This window comes from Ruditapes philippinarum, unplaced genomic scaffold, assembly GCF_026571515.1.
Source record: "Ruditapes philippinarum isolate M1 unplaced genomic scaffold, ASM2657151v2 ctg429_1_1_1_1, whole genome shotgun sequence".
NCBI classification, from domain to species: Eukaryota; Metazoa; Mollusca; class Bivalvia; order Venerida; family Veneridae; genus Ruditapes; species Ruditapes philippinarum.
The window spans coordinates 304,369-326,411 of record NW_026855416.1 but is presented as its reverse complement, the minus strand read 5'-3'; the positions used below and the strand labels follow the sequence as shown (position 1 = coordinate 326,411).

Sequence of the window (22,043 nt, the reverse complement as noted above, 5' to 3'; positions counted from 1 at the left end):
AATATTTTCAAATGGTCACTAGATGTACAAAATATCACGCAAGAATAAAGTAGATTTTGCTTAACCTACCTTTATAAAGCATGTCTTAGTAAATTCTTAACATTTTAGTGTTTGTTTGCTAGATTGTTTGTTTGCTTATCTATTTTTTACGACAAGATATACACATTTTTGTTACATTTTAGTGATCAAGCGAATTCGCGGGCTTTCACTATCCAGTAATGAGCAATTTCTCCGCAAACTGACCCTTCATGATTTCTGAATCAACGTTGAAAAGACTAGACTCAATGTCCAGGAGAAATTATGTCTCGCCGGGGTGGTCGAACTACCGATACCCACCCTATTGACATAAACGGGCAGACAAATGTTTAGTTTGTTGTTTTTTTTGAAGGAACCTGGGTAAAAATATATCCCTTGCTTTCGACAATATCGGTAAATATATCATTGACCGTTCAAGGCTAAATTCAAACTTAGTTTATATGATTAAATCATTATTCACTTGATATGAATCATTATGGCATTTAAGCAGTCTAACAACAATTGGTTGTGACAATATAAACAGTAAAATGTTATCTTTGTAACGCAGAATTAAATATGCCAAAATCAAAGTGAAAACCGATATGATTAGAAAATATATTTATTTTTCGATTCTGAAGATAAGATATGTAGTTACTTTAACCTTTATTCCAGTTAACTCACTGTACACATTTTTAATAGAAAGGTCTCGACTCCAAACTATGATACCATATATAAATGATATATGATAATAATATATATGATATAAACAAAATTATATCAAAATATACATCAACAAATTCACTATTAGCAGCGCCTTTGTTGTTCTTGCTTTTTTGTTGTTGTTGTTGTTGTTGTTTGTTGTTGTTGTTGCTCCCCCTATTATTCTTATCATTTATGATATCATCACAAACAAATTAAAAGTAAAATAATTTTCATTCCCACTATCAATAACAACAAATATACAACACACTTTGTAATTATTAAGCGAGTTAAATTTTATTATTTATATTTCAAAACCAAAAAACTTCGAAGTATAAAAGCTGCGTGCCTTCAGATGAGCCAAAATATTTTCAAGAAAATCAACCTAAAGAAAAATGTACTAAGACTTTAAAAACAGTAAAAGTCTTCACCATTTTTTACTTGTCCTCATTCCTATACGGTGTCTACCCGAGTGTTTTTCCAGCGATCTTATGTAAACAGACATTGTCTGGAGATATGTACCCATGAATGTAGCACTCCCTTGATGGCAAGTAAATATTTACATATATTTTTCTATATCTTTACTAAATAAAACCTTAAGATATATTCTACCCGACATAACAGCTATTATATCGGTTGATTTCTTTTGTGGAAAGAGGGGGCAAGTACAATTTTAATATTAAATCTATGTCGTTAAAATGTCAATTTTTTGCGCACTTGATATATTACATTTTTCCACATTATAATTAAAAGTCGCTGTTTATTAGCTTTAAGTTTGGGTCTTTCTAAATATCATTTAAATCTCAATAAAAAAACCTTTTAACACAAGTATGAAATAATACATGCTATGCGTATAATTATGTTATGGTTTAAAGAATTACTTTTATTCCGTGATTTTATAGCATTTTCCAAGAGGAAAAAAAGATATCAGCAAATCATGCTTTGCGGCTAGCACTTTATTTGATGCACTCAAAATATAGTATATAAGAAATGCTTGGGTGTCAAAATGCAAAAAAGAAATCGTACTGTCTAATGAATCCTGTGATATATCGAGAGTGCATTTTCACTGGGGGAAATGGAATGTGTATGATGTAAAATAAACTAGAGAATTGGGTTCCTTTCCGTCCAAATATGACAAGGCTGACAAAAGCCCCCACCAACCATTAAATTGACAGGGCTGACAAAAGCCCTCACGTTAAAATTGTCAACATGACCTTCGTAAATGACTAAATGACCTTCGTAAATGACTAAATGACCTTCGTAAATGACTAAATGAGGTGTTTAATTAGTAAATGGAAACAATAATGAAGTCAATCCAGATTCCGAGAAAGTTTGGTGCGTTCGTGGTACTTACAATGCTAAAGTGCTCGCCAATTATTTTCTCAGGGGAAAGAACTCTTGACAAAATAAAAATGATTATATTAAGAGTTGTCTTTTCTAACCGGGAATGACAAGCTTATATAGGCCCCGTAACATTTATTATTTGCGTGGGATTAAAAAAAACAATACAATAGACGGATTAATTTTTTTCTTTTATGACTTTTTTTAGTACGAGTACGTCATTATTTTTAATCGGATAAAATGTAGAACCCTCTCATTATTATACAAAAATATTTGAAGAATTTACGTGAATTAAAACCTCGGTTTGAAAAATCAGATATTCAAGCATTTTAGCTGGACGGAAAAAACAATCCCCAGAAACATCCGATGTATCGGTTCCAAACTAGAATTTGCGGGCTATCAAAAAAACTAAAATGATAAGAAATTATGGCAAAAAAAAAACAAACAAACACCTGTACTTGTTTTCTCAAGATTAAGTCTCACACAGATCAAAAAATCTCACGTAGTATAGGCACCATTAACACTAATAGCTTAAGTAAGTTTGGTTGACAACTAAGCTCTACTCATTTTTGAAACCCTCTGATTCAAGTCCGATTTAATTTATTGATTTTATTTTATTTTTAATCTGTTCTTTCTTTTTATGATCGAGCAGGCAACTATGTATTCATGCTTGCGTGAATTACGCCACCCTTCCAAATGATTTATAATGATTGTCTGACCAATTTTTCAATCATAGTTTTTCTGAAATTAACTTCACTTTCCGTTGAATGTAAAATAAATACGAAAGAACTTTGCTGGGATGTTCTTTTTTCAAAATCGCTATTGGCAGAAGAAGTTCTGTCCGAAAGAGGTTAACAACGGTTTCTTTGATGTAAATAAGCATAGAGAAGAAAGGTAACGCATCAGTACTTATTGAAAGTACTGGCAGTATCGGCCGAGGAGTTGTCTCCCTTTTCAATATGAATTCACACCGGAATGACCACACAGGCATCTCTATGACGTTATGTTTTACAATTTGTAATTGAAATGTTTTATATGTTGTTTTGAATGGATGAGACTTTAATGAAGATTATATATCATGTAATTCGTTACTCGTTTAACAACGGTTACATCCGCTGTTTTTATTAACATCTGCTGTCACATGGTATAGAGCTATTAATTGCGGGATATATGAATAACACGAGCTTTGATTGATTTTTATTTTGGTTTAAACACATATATACATTTACACAATAAAAGCACTTGCACTTTTTTATAATAAAAGTAAAGAAATAAATTTACATAAAAATACTAGTTTGTCACAAATACTTGTATCACAAGAACATAAAATTTACAAATTTAAAAAAAAAAAGTATAAAATTATATCTACTTTGCGACTGACTAGATATTAAAGACGTATGGAACATGTTATAATATCAAGAGTAGTGTGCAATAACCACAGAATGCCCATGAAAGCTCAAAGGCTTAGATATATACATAATATATACAATATATGTACATATACATACAATACAATTTAACAAGCATAAAAACAATTCAAACAATATTGATGATTTTGACAAATTTAAGTTGTCAAAAGTGTACTAAAATAAATAAACTGCATGTATCGAGTTCCAGGACGATCAGTGATCACATGTGCCGCCTAACGATAACCAATTAAGCATTTGTATTGAGGGGTGATTGACCACTTTTTTCCTAAATGTCGTGGCAACTTTGAAGCATGTAGTAGTTACTGTATAGGCCAAATATTATGCAAGGGCATAACTCAGCTAAAAATAAACTGAACCGAAAACCCGTGTTATATGCGCAAGTACTTGAACTACCGATCAATCCTGTAAAGTTTCATTCAAATTGCAATACTGGTATACGAGCAATAGTGCAAACAAAAATCGTTCATGGGCCATAACTCTAACAAAAATCATTGAACTTGAAAATGCAGACGTTATGCACAACTAAACTTGGTACTGGTCATTGCTGTAAAGTTTTGATGAAATTGCACAAGTAGTTCTAGAAGTGTTGCCGGGACAAGTTTTTTGACGAACGGACAGACAGACAAACGTTGGCGAAGTTATCCCTGTATGTCGCCACTACTCTGTAGGAGGCGACACAAAAAGAGAGAAAAAGACCCAAAGTCTCGTCGAGCTGATCTTAATGATACTTTTTACTTACTTAGGAATTAGTGGTAAATTCATGGTCATTTCATTATAAATCTTTTTTCAATATTTGTAAGGATTTTGTGTGCAAGATAATCAAAAGTTAAATGTTTTTTTATTGGACATTAAAGTTATTTAATTGACAAGCCCTTAAAACAACATATATTCAAATTATTATCTTAAAGCGCGAAACGGTCCACTACTTTATTTAGAGATAACCGATATGATTGAATTAGCCTATAGTTCACATGTTGTTTAGGTATTTAGTATTAGACCACCAATATCACTGGCAAAACATTTATGTAAAAAAGAATTCAAAACAGTCGTAGTAAAATGTACATTATGTACGATTTTTAATTAAAAATGTTTTAATTTTATAACACAGTAGCTATTTACCCCGTTAGATAAGAATTAGATTTATAAAAGTGCGCAATAAGAATAGTTTTAATACATATTGATAACAAAGATGATGATGTTGTTGTTGTTGTTGTTGTCGTCGTCGTCGTCGTCGTCGTCGTCGTCGTCGTCGTCGTCGTCGTCGTCGTCGTCGTCGTCGTCGTCGTTGATGATGATGGTGATGATGATGGTGATTATTATTATTATTATTATTATTATTATTACTATTATTATTATTATTATGATTTTGATGGTGATGATGATGATGATGATGGCGATGATGATGATGATGATGATTATTATTATTATTATTATTATTATTATTATTATTATTATTATGATGATGATGATGATTATTATTATTATTATTATCATTATCATTATTATGATGATGATAATGATGATGATGATGATGATGATTCGAGCACTAGCCTGCAACCATATTTCCTCACCGTTACCCCGCATTTAAAATTTCAGTATATTGATATAAGCAAAATAAGTTTTGTTGAAAGAAAACCTTTTAATTCAAAAGAAATTAAAAGTATGTATTTACCTATCTACCTACCTATCTTTAAAGTTCTGCCATAAGTACTTTTCCGCCTTTAATAAGGATAGGTTTGATTATTACCTATTATAATACAAGTAACATGATTATTACCTATTATAATACAAGTAACATTGAAGTGGACCGCTATATACATGTAATAGATCTAGGTTAAGTATACATAAAGCAATATATATATTTATTTCTTTTTTGACCTTGTAACTTTTATTTTACGATAATCGACACATTTTTTAATCCGTCATTTTTGGATTATTTTTTTGTGTGTGTTTTTTTCTTTTTTTTGGATTATCAGATTTAAGTTGGTATGTGATTTACTAGACCGCTTTTAACAAAGGAGCCGGTAGGTAAAAATTAGATCAAAATAGAAAAGTAAATCGGATTGACCATGGCCTTGTAATAAAAAGAAAGTAAATGACAGATTTCACCGGAAAAGTTTTGCGTCTTTTTTCTTGATTATATGAGCCGCGTCACGACAAAACCAACACAGTGCGTTTGCGACCAGCATGGATCCAGACCAGCCTGCGCATCTGCGCTGTCTGATCAGGATCCATGCTGTTCGCTTACAACTCTATAACAATTAGAGAAACTGATAGCGAACAGCATGGATCCTGATCAGACTGCGCGGATGCGCATGCTGGTCTGGATCCATGCTGGTCGCAAACCCATTATGTTGGTTTTGTCGTGACGCAGCTCATATCTCGATTCAGAAATCATTATTTCTTTAAGATGAATGTTCACTTGAATTTCATTTGGTTGCGCCTTTCCAATCTCGAATCATAATCGCTTTAAAAAAATATAACAAAATAAGAGCATAGAACTGGTTAAAAATGCGTAAGCCGTGACTTTTTTCTCGAAACAAAATAATTAAGTTCATCTTACTTTGAAATTCTATAAAATGATTTTTTGCAGTATAAAAATAGTCATTCGATAGTCTACATAACCCAGACATCAACCTTGTCCGTAATTATCCGTGCAAATGCTTGTCAAATAATTTTAAAGCTGCATGCCTCCAGATTAGCCAAAAATATTGCAAGAATATCAAACTTGAGAAAATTGTACTAAGATTTAAAGAATAGTAAGAAGTGACTTATTACATTTTATTTGCTATTAATGACTGATTTTGCAATTTCGTCACCTTACTTCTACTGCGTTACTAACGTTAAAAGGGCTATCTATTTTATGCATATTTAAAATGATCCCTTTCTGCTAATTTACGTGGATTTTAAGCTCTGTTTGCAATGTTTAAATTACTTTCTTTGTTTACTCCATAACATTTTACTTTTAAATCCTTTTTATCAATTCATGAAAATTAGCATGACTCTGGAGGCATGATGCTTTAAGGTGTCCTTTACCAGAATTGTTGTATGAAGATGTATGTACAGGAAAAAAGATTTAAGTCCACACAACTGTCATGTTTCTCTTTTTTAAACTGGCTGTTTAAAGGCAAGACTTTTTAATTTGCTTCTACTATTCCCATCCCAAAATCACGTTCAGCTCACATTTCTACACTATTTTTTTTATAAATTTTACCATCTACGTGTATAGATTCGGATGTTCGTGAAGTTGGCAGCCCAGCTGCCTGAAGTTGGCAGCCTAGCAGCCTTAAGTTGGCAGCCCAGCTACCTGAAGTTGGCAGTCTTTCAGTCTGAAGTTGGCAGCCCAGCTGCCTGAAGTTGGCAGCCCAGCTGCCTGAAGTTGGCAGTCTTGTAGCCTGAAGTTGGAAGCCCACCTGCCTGAAGTTGGCAGTCTTGCAGCCTGAAGTTGGCAGCCCAGCTGCCTGAAGTTGGCAGTCTTGTAGCCTGAAGTTGGCAGCCCAGCTGCCTGAAGTTGGCAGTCTTGCAGCCTGAAGTTGGCAGCCCAGCTGCCTGAAGTTGGCAGTCTTGCAGCCTGAAGTTGGCAGCCCAGCTGCCTGAAGTTGGCAGTCTTGCAGCCTGAAATTGGCAGCCCAGCTGCCTGAAGTTGGCAGCCCAGCAGCCTTAAGAAAACGAATAATATTACAAAACGTGAAATCGGTCGGAAATGCATTATAAGCACTTCCTGAGATTATTGCACGCTTATTAACAAATATCATGATCTTTATATTTTAAGCTAAACTTTATTATGTTTTCATTCTGACGCTGCGGTCAATGTTTCATCGTTCGCCCTCTATATGTTTTACATGTTATTGTGTATGACATTAGAGCTTGCCAAGTTTGAGACATAAGATGAGGGGTCATTCGGTGCTGAGCAAGGCGGTTATTTTCCGCAAACTTACATGGGTTGGGTATTGCATCACCCCAGTCAGAAGTTCCGTTCAATTTGATAAACTCTGCACCATGAATTGTACCGGCAAGTATTCCTGTTATGAAAACATCCTCTATGTGTAAATAAGGAAAATTCTGAGCCGAATGGACTATTTTTTGCACAAGATTTTGCGTTAGAGTGTAAGAGGTCCCCTGTGCGTACCGTGGGTAGTGATTCATCGGGTACTCTTCATGACTCACGCCCCAGCGTCCTTCTCTGAATACATTAAAATGTTCGGATGTGTCAAATATTTTCCCGTAAATTGACCCGTTTTCAGATGGGTTGTGGCTTTTTAACTGCGCTAATAAATTGCTAACATTCACTAGAACATCGTCGTCTGCTTTTAGAATATACGTCACATGTTTACAGTACAAATTAATCCATTTGAATGCATGCAATAGCTTTGCCGTAAGGTTGTAGTACGTATCTTGTATATCTATTTGTAATATGTCTTTATATTTCATATATTCATACAAAATATTTCGTTCAATAGTTTGGTTGCCACTCGTCCCTATCAAAAATAACGTCCGTACTACAACGTCAACTTTTTGCCCGAGCACTTCCGAAACTCTGTCACGTGATATCGATGCGTAAGTTGCCCGGATCACCTCTCGAACATGACTATTTTGTATCCTAGATGGAACAATTATTAAAAGGTATGGGTTATTAATACGACAAAGATACTCGTTTGGGATCAAGAAAGTGCTATTTATAGTAACCTTTATTTTATGAGATGACGTATTGAAGTATTGTCTCCGATTGAGTTCTTCCTCAGACGGTGACCGGAAAGACTTAGAAATAAAAACCAAAATGACGAAACAGATCAAAATCGTTACAAGAGGCAGGATTCTTAAATAACGCTTCACACATCCGTAGGCATTATGTCCTTTTAAATTTAAACATATCAGAAACACAGCTTTTTTAAACCTATACTCAGTATGGACGCCTTTTGCAGGTATAGCGTTAAAATTTATATCCCGTTCCATCTTGAATACTGAACAATAAAAAAGTTCAATTTGACACTATTGCTTAACACTGTCGGCCGTCTGCTTAAGTTTGAATTAGGAGCAATTATGTTTCAGTTATCGACCTTTTATTAAGCTGAATCAATTTATTAAGCAATTCTATATCCATCTTTTTCATGTTGTTGGTGGTGGTGGTGGTTTTGTTGTAACAAGAGTCACTTCCAAAGTCTGAATAATATTGGCAGTTGAACAATTTACGGTGTTCCACAGCAGTGACAGAATATGATAGATTGTGGAAGAGTTTAGGGTGTTCCACTTGTCACGGTTTGAGTAATATCGGAAGCTGGAAAGTTTAGGGTGTTCCACATATCACTGTCAGTATAATATTATTGTTGAACAGTTTAGGATGTTCCACGTGTCACGACCGGACCGTGCCACGATAGTGGCAGAAAGACAGTATAGGATGTTCCACGTGTCATGATCAGAATTATAGCAGCGCTATGCAGAGTTACGGGTGTTCCGCATGTCACGGCTTTTGTTGTTTATTTAGTAGTCCATCGCATAACTGGAATCTGTTAAATAAAAAATATATTAATTATTCTTGCATAAGAATTACATGTTCGGGTGTCTGTCATCAAAGGCAGTTTAGATATGAAACAAAAAGGTTTAATGCGGACTATAGACTATAGACTACTAAAACAATCGTTTGTTGTTTGATATAGGTATATTATAAATTTTGTAATTCGTGAAATATTAACGAATTTATTGCCAGATTAACCGAAACCATCATATTTGGAAAATGTATTTTTGGTTGTTTTTTTTTTTTTTTCTTTTTCTTTTGAAAATTATACAACGAATTATTATACTCAATTTCTTTTTAGAAACAGTTTTGTCCTTAACTATTTTTTATTTTTTATGTATTATTTCTTTTTTCTTTGTTTGTTTGCATGTAATATCAAGTAATAAAAATAAATGTAGATACAGTGATCTTGCGACGAATTTTCACATACAATGCAATCTTTAGTCGATTTGTATCACTACATTGTATGTGTTATTTTCATCAAAAAGTGACATGCTTTGAATTCTAGAATATATGAAAATTATAAGTGGATTGATCTACAATGGATATAATTGAGCCGCGTCACGACGAAACCAACATAATGGGTTTGCGACCAGCATGGATCTAGACCAGCCTGCGCATCCGCGCAGTCTGATCAGGATCCATGCTGTTCGCTTACAAACTCTATTGCAAGTAGAGAAACTGATAGCGAACAGCATGGATCCTGATCAGACTGCGCGAATGCGCAGGCTGGTCTGGATCCATGCTGGTCGCAAACCCATTATGTTGGTTTTGTCGTGACACGGCTCATATTTTCCGTAAGTTTTTCAAATACAATGTATAGATAAAAACAATAGAAATATAACATTTCAGTTTTCTTATAAAATGTTGCCTGAAAAAAAGTAGACATAGTTCTAAGTAATTAAGAATGGACATTTATAATAATAATAATAATAATAATAATAATAATAATAATAATAATAATAATAATAAATTAACAATAATAATAATAGTAATAATAATAATAATTATTATAATAATAATAATAATAATAGTAATAATAATAGTAATAATAATAATAATAATAATAATAATTTGATCAAGAACATTTTATTATCTTCTTTATAGATATATGTAATATCGGACAATGGATCTCACAATTGCCACCAACTTCCACTCGTATATAATTATTTTGTGGTTTGTAGTTATGTCGGAACTAAATACTTTCAATGTAATAATTCTCTATATAACAAAAGAGTCCAATTCGCTTAAAAGGCATGTATATTGTTAATATACTATGCAAATAGCCCTTAACAAAGTTCAAAAATAGTTCATGTTTTTATGTTTTTATCTAAAGATTGTTCATACAAACCGTGTCGGACCGTATTTGGTACAAAAACGAATATGGTACAAATTTGTACCATATTCGGCCGAATATGGTACAACTGTCTAATTGTACCATATACGTATCTGCAGTTTTGGGGTAAAATGCCTGACCAAATATGGTACAAACTTGTACCATATTCGGATGAAAAATGTACCACATTCGTTCCGAATATGGTACACACTCATCATCGTCATCATCATCATCATCATCATCGTTATCTCATCATCATCACCATCATCATCATTATCATTATCATCATCATCATCATCATCATCATCATCACCATCATCATCACCATCATCATCATCATCATCATAACTACAATTTGCATCAACGTCATCAATACCATCATGAAAATAATCATCATCGTCATCTCATCATCATCATCATCATCATCATCATCATCATACCCTTACAAGTTCACACTCTATGAACATAACCAAAATGCGATAATCCTCAAACTTTTACAGAGTTACCTGGAGCAAGCACGTCTCTAGTCTTAGAGTACTAGTACTTAGTAACCAGTACTAAGCAGATACATTCGCCAGTAATTGACAACTGCCCTACTTGAAACAGCGGTAGGGGAAGAATGGCCGTAGAAATCATTTCGTGACCAATCTCCACGAAAGTATCTGGCCCGCCCGGGAATCGAACCCAGGCCGCCTGCGTGCCAATCTGACGCGCAACCGACTGAGCTAGCCGGCGAAACAGTTACACAACCAGCAAAATCCATGTAAAGTGTGGTTAGGTTAGCTGTTTCTGTTACTGCTAGTTACGACGACGACGACGACGACGACGACGACGAACGATGATGATGATGATGATGATGATGATGATGATACTTTGTCACTTCCAATATTAGGTTAATACAATGTATTTGAGTTTGAAAAAAAGTTTACACAACGGCAGACTATTTCATTTATTAAGAAATACATAATTATGTACCATATACGTAGGCCATTTTCATTTATGAGTTTTTTTTGGTATGTACCAAATACGTTTTGGCGAGCATAGAAAAACTTATTCCAACCGAATATGGTACAATGTTTGTACCATATTCGGTCGAAAATTGTACCATATTCGGTCCGAATATGGTACATTTGTACCATATTCGACCGAATATGGTACATTTGTACCATATTCGTTTTTGTACCAAATACGGTCCAACAAACCGCATATCTGTCATTTTTATCACGTCCTTATATTTATTTCTGTTAATAAAATGCATGCCTGATAAATTTAGCTAAAGCATGCACCTTCAGCTCTATTACATACCTCATCATCAATACATATTGAAATGAAATTAAGAGAATAGAATATTTTTACCTCTTACTAGTTTGAAAATATTTAACTACGAATCGAATAAAACTTTTTAGATATTAAAGTTTTAAATTACTAGGTGTCTGATAAAGCTGAGGGTGAAACTAAATTTATCAGGCATGTACTTTACCAACAGAAATTAATGTAATGAAAAGATAAAAGGGAAATTTTCGATAGTGATAGAATGTATAATAAAATGTTCCCTTATAAAATATTAGCAGATAAAGCGACTTTGCGCATGCGCTTCTCGCGCAAGTCAAATACATGCTGATGTGGAATTAATTTTTTATTTTACTTTATTACTTTTACTTTTATTATTATTATTGTTATTATTATTATTATTATTATTATTATTATTATTATTATTATTATTATTATTATTATTAACATCATCATCATCATCATCATCACCACAACAACAACAACAACAACAACATCATCATCATCATCAACAACAACAACAAAAACAACAACAACATCATCATCATCATCATTATTATTATCATTATTTACACATCGTTCTGAAAAACAAAAAAGTTCAGTATAACGCACTGAATTCATTTCTTTTATATAAAAAATTATCTAGGAATAATAAGGAAAAAACAACATTAAAATCATAAAAATCGCTGTTTTTCAAAAATAAAATAAAAATCATCTTTTGTTATCTTTATATAAAGCAAAGGATTACCTTTCAATTCATGCATAATATTTATATTAGACAGAATTTTTATTATTTATCACATCGATTGTTTTGTATCCTTTGAAACTTGTTATATTATCTGTTGTTGAAGCAGGAGTAATCACTTTTTAAATAACATTTTGATCAAAGCCGCAAGCCAATCATTTTTAAGAAAGCACGGCCAATTTAAGCCTCATATACTTAGCCCCAAAATTATGCTTTCCTTAACAAAAAAGTTTCTAATAATGTCTACAGCTAAGTCAACGGCTTGTATAGTCTTCTGTTAAGTGTTCTATAAAAGTAAAGCTTACTTAAAATATTACATAACAATTGTAAGAACGGCCTTGTGGTGAATTTTAATCTAATTCCTGTTTTGAAACTAGGTATATCTATTATGATAAAAGATCAAAACCGAAGTATTTAAAACGAAGTTAAACGCCAAAAAAAATTGTATAATCTATGTACGCCTACATTTTATTAAGCTCCGTGGCTGTTATTTAACTTTGTAAAGTAGATTTAAAATGTGGAATATATTTGATAATAGCGGCCTGATTTTCAACCCATAAAAGAGTGGAATGTCGTGACTAACGGGATTGGTAAAAACTGTAGTTTTGCTCTACACGCTTAAATATCTATCAAAGAAGCTCCACAGAAATATAAAAAGCCGAAAACGTAAAAAATGTGAAATTCTTATATAGATCTAGTAATGAGCTAGAAATTGGAAAAATCTGCAAAATGTAGTAAAGAAATATATATTCAGAAGTGAATTGAATAACAATTTTTATGCAATTTTTTGGCCAAATTTGAGTGAGTGAAAAGCGTTGCAACACTTACCATTTTTTGGTGTCATCTTGAACAATAAAAATGATTATTCTTGAAGAACGGGCTTAGGAAATGATCTGAAAATTTGCATGCACGTTATTAGTTTAGACCTACATCAAATGGTACAAAAATCTTGTAAAAAAAGTTCGAAGTTCCGTCAAGTAAAAAAACAACCTAAGATCTTATACTTAATTTATTGAACGAGTTTGATAATATCGTTTTCTTCAACGAGTTCAATAAACTTAGTTTTGAATCTACACGAATATAATATTTCATTGATCAAATATCAAAAATAAGAATGTCTAACAGTAAAAAAAGATACATCATTTTTCATTTTTTAATTTTCGTTAAAAGAATTAAATTTAAATTATGTAAAAAAAAAACTAAATGAACAAATAAATATTTTTTAAAAAGAAATAACAAGCTAAATTCATTCATTCATTCATTCATTCGAAAGAAAATAAGGAGATCAGTTATTACTAAAAGAAAATATGTGTAGCCTTATTTAAGCTGATAGAATGTAAGTAGTTGCACGTAATTTTCGTGCTAAACGTGGATCTTGCGTATCAATAAACATTAGTGTCAATGTATGCGATGACATTAAAAGTACACAAACAGTTCCTCGGGATTCGAACATAATCAGATAATAATAGCAGTTCATACATTCATTTGTATTAATTATGAAAAAAGGGAAACTGGATTTACTATTGTACATTTGTACATAAATATGTATCTTATTCAATAAACTGAAGAGTATCCGAGTATGATTTCAAGCTTCTGATTTTAGACATCTCTTGTGATAATCTGACGATCAAAAACTGGACCAGGAAAAGACAGGACAAAGGAAAACATGGCACAAGAAGTAAAAAGGTAGTGTAAACAGTTTTGTTTGCTTTTTTGTTGTTGTTATTGTTGCTGAGGTGTTATTGTTGTTGGTGGCGGTGAGGGTTGCAGTGGTATTTAATAACGGTTTTTTTCCGTAGCTTTGAAACATTTTGTCTAATACTTCGTAATAGAGTAAGAAAAAAGAACACGTTGATCGCGATTCCTGTAACACAAATTGTATATGGTTTTATATCATAAATATGATGCTCAAATCAAGTAAATAAAGGGAGGTAATAAACATTTATTTTCTATAAAGTCTAAGTCAAATTTTTCAATAAGAAATGAATGCATATAATTTAATGATTCCATATTATATTTACAAATATGTGTAGTACATATTCTTCGATGTTTAAAAATTGTGTTATAAGCATAATTATATACGCATATTATATAATTTCACTTAAGAGTGGTATGCAACCTCAATTACAACATACAGGATCTTAAACGTTTGAAGAATTTGAAACAGTTTGGATCACAAAAGAAAACAAAAGGAGCAAAATGTATACAAAAGAAACACACACCCTTCAAATGCAACACCAGGGAAATTATCTGTGCATTGTTAAACTGACTGGAAAAAACAACAACAAACCAATTATAACAAAATTTGTTAATATTACTTAATATTTCAACACTTTAACGATTGCTGTTCCTGACGCTGCTGTTATTATACAGTTTTGTTGCCAGTAACGGATCTTTTATATAATATAGAGATTCCTTGAATACGAGAACTTTTATTATTATTGGTCTGCAATAGAATTTTCTGCAAGTTTGTTAAACTCCGTAAGTAATGAAACTCGTCAACTATGTGACAACGGCGATGTTCCTTAAATAATTGTCTCGTAGCACTCTGATTCATTTGCTTGCCAACAAGCATTTAAATGTCTAAAACTGTAAAATATGAATGTATCGTTCAAAATCGTATAAGGCTTTAAAGACTACAATTTCTATACAAAATAACTGAGGTATATGAGCAATTTATCAATTATTAGTCGGTCATTCCGGATAATTACATCATATGGGTCAATTGACATCAACTACGGTTATATTGTTCCGATAAAATAAGTGTTAAAGCAGTTAGATATTTACTTATCTTAATATTTACCATATTGATATACATGTATATAATGTTTGCATTCATACCACTTCTGTTCACACTATTTTCGTACACTTTTGTACTCAATATTTTCGTACCAAATTAGAAACAATTTATTTGTTTTCTTTGGTAATTCATCTTTTTAATATTGAAAATAAATAAAATGACTTACATTATGTTAAATTGTCGTATTTAGTTGATTGAATTTGATAATAACTTGAAGATTTCACTTAAGTGAAGTAAGATTGGTGAAGTTTTAAAACCTTACGTACAAATTTTGGGCCACATTCGAATCGTTTTCAGTAATCGACATATTTACCTATTAACCTTGAAATGCTCTTGAATTTGTTGCACATTGTGTCCCCCCATTGTACTAATTTAAGTAGAATGCTTGTTGAATAGAACCAACAGAAACCACGCTTCCATTTTTCTTTTCTTTTGAATTATGTTTGCCATAGGATTTACACCAGGTCGGGTTGTAATCTAACCACCTACTTATTCATTTGATTGTGTATTTTAGCTTACCGCTTACAACACTTTTAGTGCTTTGATTATATAACGAACGGGACCATTATTTCTAAATCATAATTATCATTATCCTTTAGGTTTTATATTTGGTTGGGATATTGAATATCAAATAGAGAATGTCCCCTTATGGCATGCAAAAGATCGTAAGGTTAAGGTCATTCTTGCCTTTACAAATAAAATGTTGTTAGGTCAATAACAAAAGAAGGATGTTTGTGATGATCAGAAAGATGACCTACATACGGTGATATACAACATCTTGCGATTTTAATATGGATGTCGACGAATAAAGCTCAAACTTGGCCTGATGCTTTTTGTCTTGATATTAACACTTTTACTTCCCCGATATATATTGTAATAATCTGTTGAAACGTACATGTATATAAAAGGTAAAAATTTATAATACTAGAATCGTAATTAGATTGATAGTCAATCGTAATTGACGCGAACTAATTAAGCATTCTAACATGATTTGAACTATTTCCTTATCAAACAGAATGGGCAAACAAGTGTATGCATTATTACACGAGAAATGCTAACACGTCAATTGACGTTAGATATATGACGTCAATAAACGTCAGGAAAATTACTTATACTCTCAATGAAGTTCAACATCTTTTATTCAATTCCCTTATTTACTAGATTTACCATATTAAAATTGAAATAGATATTAAGTTTTCGATTATTCACGTTTATCGTTCTTTACTTAATGTTTTGCAATAAGGGCCTTCGTGTTTCTACCTGCAAATTTTATAACCGACTGGAATTTTCTAAAACAGCAATCAAAATTGTTCATCTCCTGAATAAAATACAGTTTCGGGTAAATAAACTTGATTTTTTTTTCAATTAACAAAAACCCATAATTTTTCCCTTTGATTTTGGTCAAACTAATTGGATTTGCAGCTTATCTAGCAATTATGTTAAAATCAAAGCCTTTTTTTAAAAATTCATTTCAGTATTTCCCATTTCATTTTTTTAAACATTGTAATAGGTTGATATGTCAATCAAAATAATATCTACTCCTTCATGTAAGCTAATGAAAAAAAATCATCATTGCATATGCTTTGAGATGTGATATGTATATCTTTATAATTATAATATAAATATATAGAGGATATTCAAGTTTTTTCTATCAATACATGATTTATTTTCATCAAGTGGTATGAAAATAAATATTTCATGAGTGGCGGTAGCGACGAGTGAAATATGGTAATTTTCATGCTACAAGATGAAAATAAATCATTTATTTATAGAAAGAACTTAAATTTTTGTTTATTATATACATTTTTCTCCTTTTTGACATTAAAAGTTGAAAGACTTTCCCTGAAATTTTGTGTACTGGGAGAATTTCAAAGAAAGTAGTCTGGCAACACACCACTGAAAATACGGAAAATATGTTTCACTGCAGTGAAAAATAAATTGTATAGTGAAAATACGGAAAATGAAAATAAGCATTTTATTTCATCAATATTTCTCAATATTTCATTTATAAGTATATAATAAATAATAATATACATGTATAATTATATGTAATAGGTATACATATTACATCTCAAAGCATACCTACCAATACTTTTTTCTGTTTATCTACACCATCTGGATATTGGGTCACTTATGTACAAAAGACTGTTGGAGACATTTAAACTTCACGAATTCACGATTTCAGCTTTATATATTCACGATTTCATCTTCACGAATTCACGATTTCAACTTCCCGAATTCATGATTTCATCTTCACGAATTCACGATTTGATTTCAACTTCATCGTGAATTCGTGAAGTTGAAATCGTGAATTCGTGAAGTTGAAATCGTGAATTCTCAATTCATAAAGTGTGTACTAAACTGTTACAGAACATATTAAAAATTAAAAGCTTTTGCAAAATAAAAGTAATATCATTTCGCGGACTTATTAACTATTTGAAATAGGATATTCACGTTTTTTTTTTCTTCTAAAAATACTTGATTTATTTTCATAAAGTAGTATGAAAATAAATATTTCATGAGTGGCGGTAGCCACAAGTGAAATTTGATAATTTTTATGCCATTGTATTTATAGAAAAAAAAAATTTAATTTTATGTTTATTATATACATTTGTCTCTCTTTTTTGTCATCACAATTTGAAAGACTTTCCTTTTAAATTTTGTGTACTGGCAGAATTTTAAAGAAAGTAGTCCTGCAAGACGCCATTGAGAATTCGGAAAATATGTTTCACTGCAGTCAAAAATAATTTTTACAGTGAAAATACAGAAAATGAAAATACGCATTTTATTTCATCAATATTTCTCAATATTTCATATACATAGGAATATAATAAAATTACCTTTCAGAGAATTATCGTTTTTACAACGTAAACAACGGACGACAGGTTAAAAATCATGTCTGGGACATACGATAACCTTATGTTTCAGATCATGTATATAACGAGTAAGATTATAAAAAAAAACTTACACGTTTCATATTATTATTCCCCTATTAAATAGACAAGGCATTTAAGGCGATGATACAATAAAATAAAATCATAACACAATGCTTACACATTACCAGATGTCAAATAAGACGTCAATAAACTTAATGACGTCATGAAAATTAGTTCTCCGTTCAATTTTTAGTTCAACATATTTTTATTAATTATTCGTTTTATTAATCTAAAGCACCTTTGTTTAAATAATAGCGCTAAACGAAATCTTGATACATGTATAATTTATGCCTACACATAATTTTATCATTGCAGGCTAGAAGTATATGTATAATACTTAATGCTGAAATAAACGGTTGTTGTTGTTGTTGTTGTTGTCTCTTAATTATAAGCATATTAAAATAAAATAAAAGAAATAAAATAACCTTGAGTTTTAGTATAGTTATGCACTGTAACACCGCACTTTGGGGTCAAACGCACTTTGGGGTCTAACCCCAAAGTGCGTTAATCTTCGCACCGCACTTTGGGGTTCAACGCACATTGGGGTCAAAATCGAGAAATTGACCCCAAAGTGCGTTAATATGCTACATATCAACATTTTTTTGTTTTTAGTTTTGTATACATATTTTATTTTAGTTTTGCATACATATTTTTGTTCAGTTTTGCAATCATATTTTATTTTTGTTTTTCGTACATATTTTTGTTTTTCATACATATTTAGCCAATCAAAACAGCTTTCAAATCTCATAACAGCCCATAGTTGAGTATAAAACTAGCACAGTGGTTTGGTCACATTTCGGTCCATTTTTGGAATCGGCCCAGTCGTTTTCGGCCTGGCAAGTCTGGTTTCGGCCGACCTTTTCGGCCCATTTTTTATATTATATGTATTTTATATGATTATTGTTTTTTTATTATTATATACTGTTATATTAGTGTCTATTTGGAAAGGGCACCACTCAACCCCATTCCCCTGAGAATTGAGAATTATGATCCTTAGCACATCCAGATAATATGCAGAACTTATATGCCAGGTGTGCCGGCTCAAAGTCGGGGTCACACCTACAGGTCAAAGGATAAAGATTTGGGTTTCATGTCCGCTCCTTATCTCCGAAACCCCATGAAGGATTTTAAGGCACCTTGTGACAAATGTTAACCACATCGAGACCATATGCAGAACCTTTATTTGGGTTACCGCTGATACTTAAAAGTGTTGTCGTTTTTTTGATACCTCCAAAAATGAAAATGTTGGTATTTGCAAATGGCATTTGCAAATAGGGTAGTGTAATTTACAGATGGCGAAGTGTTTGAAAATGGTGTTTAACAAATGGTGTAATTATCCAAACCTCCACTTTGCAAATGGCGTCATGTAAAAATATGTACGAAAAAACAAAATTAAATTTGTACAAAAAAAACTAAAATAAAATATGTATGCAAACTAAAAAAGAATATGTATGCAAAACTAAAGTAAAATATGTATGCAAACTAAAAAAGAATATGTACACGTATGCAAAACTAAAAAAAAGTATGTATTCAAAACTAAAAAAAAATATGTACGACAAACAAACAAAAATATGTACGAAAAACAAAAAAAAAGTATAAAAAAAAATAGAAATGTCACTTTTATGCCACCGTTCAAAATACTCTAGTACAGAAATTGTGTATTCCTAGAATTAGAAGATGCTGCGAAAAATATCCCGTTCTGTCGGTCATTTACTTTATAACTTTTGGTGCCATATTGAGCCCCATTTTACATGTAAATATGTTGGGAATGAAATAAAATTTAGTTAATATTTGTTTCCAAAGAACTATAAATATACTCTATTGCAATGTTCTGGTGAAAAATCAAGTTTTTCGATCGGACTATAAATAGTGATTTTTACAAATACATTATTAAGCTTATCAACAAACTTAAGGGTTTTTGTTAGCTCCGTAACAACCGTTCGCCAGAGGCTTTTTTTATGGGAAATCTTACATACTTCTTTAGAAAGAGAAAACATGAATTTTATAATGTTAAAATAATGGTATCAGAGAAATGTAAGATGCTTGTTATCTGAATAAAGTAGCGATAACTGTGAAATTATTCGTCATAAAAGAAGTCAAAACACTGTAGTATTTGACTTCCATGTAAAATACTAATTCACTATAACTGTACTCATCATTGCCAAAAAGCAACAGATAAAAAAGATGGTTCAGGTAATTGGCCAATGTTTACTTTTTGGATATAGAAGAACATCAAAATAAAACGCTTTTAAGAAAAACAAATAAAAGCATAATGGACCTTTAAAACGTTATTTTTAACCCTCGGGGGGATCGAAACCCCACAATCCCCTCTATACCCCCAGTGAGAATTTTACATTATTCTGAAGCTCCGCTCTTAATGTGCGACTACTTAAATAGTTGATATTTTTAGTACTGCCTGTACGGACTACTACTTAAAGCCGCATCTAAACCTAGTCAAGTTTCTTATATGTCACATTTAGCTAAATAAATGGCTCTTTCAACATATTATCAGGCATATTTTTTACTGAAATGTCTTATTAAGATTTCCCAGAATTTATACCTTTGTCTATGCTAAGACTATCATATTTCTTAAAAATGTGTAAATAAAAGACGGGAAAATAATGCATTTAGCTAAAAACAATTGAATTAATGAAAGGTGTACATTCTTTTAAAATAAATGGAAAATTTGAGAACAAATATTTTAAGCTTAATAGTTGATACAAATTCTTTTTTGGTGATTTATTTGGTGAAAGTCCTTCACTTACTAATCAAGACAATTTAAATCCCTATTGATTCTACTATAATTCGTGGCACATGTTTGTGTCTATTTAATACCTTGATTTTTTGTTTACCATTGGCTTTGACTACAATATATTATTTAAAACATAATGAACATTAATTTTCTATGACCCCTAAGTGCGGTCATTTGCCTGATGTTAAAAAAGGTATATGTACCTGTTTAACGCACTTGGGGGTCGAAATTGGACCCCAATGTGCGTAACGCACTCTGGGGTCAGACCCCAAAGTACGTAACGCACTTTGGGGTCGGACCCCAAAGTGCGTTTGACCCCAAAGTGCGGTGTTACAATGCACGATTTACGCACGAATTTGGACTCCCAACAATTCACTCTTCTACATCTACGCACTCAAAATTGATATTTCCTAAATAATGATAAAAAAAAAATTAAAATATGACTTACCCTTTATAAAAAAAATCAGCTAAAACAAAATAAGATCCGTGCAGCATAAAAAAAACTTGTGTCAAATGATAAAAGATAATTATGTTACAAATAAGTAATAATAGATCGAACATAAGTCATATTATCGAAAATAGACCGATATTTTTTAACAAAATGGTTCTATCAACAACTTTGCCTTTCAATGCCGCGCGTCATTTTATTATTGCTAATTTTACTTAACTTGCTCAATTATCTATATATTTATGGGTATTGTGTTCAAGCTATTTTCGAATTTATTTTAAGATTTGAAAGGTTTAGATAATTGACCTTGAGTCTGTATTTACAAAAAGAAAAAGAATTTAAAAAACAGGTGTCATAGTCCTTTTTTCGTTAAGTTGTGAAATCATAGATAATGAGGATCGGAAATGGTCATTAAATGTCAATGTAAACTTATATTTTGTTGTTGTTGTTGGTGTTGTTTTTGTTTGTTTTGTTTTGTTTTTGTTGTTGTTTTTTTTGTTTTTTGTTGTTGTTTTTTGGAGGGGGAGATTTGATTGTTGTTGTTTTGTTGTTGTTGTTTTTCGAAATACTCGCATGTAATCTATCCAACTCGTTCAATAAATTAAGTATTAAGTCTAACGAGTATAATATTTTATGTATCACATATCCAAAACAAGAAGGGTTTATAGTAAAATAGAGTCAATTTTTGTTTACGCGCCTTTAGGTACAGGTAAGGGTTTATTAAATTATTAATAAGCAT

The 22,043-nt window shown here is 31.6% G+C and overlaps 2 protein-coding genes across 2 annotated transcripts in view; one reads left to right on the top strand and one right to left on the bottom strand.

The window, feature by feature from the left end:
* Positions 1-6,946: 6,946 nt before the first annotated feature.
* On the bottom strand, positions 6,947-12,542 carry LOC132743212 (beta-1,3-galactosyltransferase 5-like). The gene is made up of 2 exons (XM_060731745.1): positions 12,372-12,542; positions 6,947-8,989 (listed from the first exon to the last, which is right to left on the bottom strand). The coding sequence occupies exon 2, from the start codon at positions 8,436-8,438 to the stop codon at positions 7,293-7,295; it is 1,146 nt and encodes a 381-aa protein (XP_060587728.1). The 5' UTR covers positions 8,439-8,989; positions 12,372-12,542; the 3' UTR covers positions 6,947-7,292.
* Positions 12,543-13,901: 1,359 nt separating this feature from the next.
* Positions 13,902-22,043, top strand: part of LOC132743211 (uncharacterized) — a 70,297-nt gene continuing 62,155 nt past the window's right edge. Inside the window, exon 1 of the mRNA XM_060731741.1 lies at positions 13,902-14,054. The gene's annotated coding sequence lies outside the window, so the exon portion shown is untranslated. The remainder of the gene's footprint in view (positions 14,055-22,043) is intronic.

Bases quoted from the DNA above. Each gene is read 5' to 3' on its own strand.
- LOC132743212 (XM_060731745.1), bottom strand. From the start codon at position 8,438: ATGGAACGGGATATAAATTTTAACGCTATACCTGCAAAAGGCGTCCAT.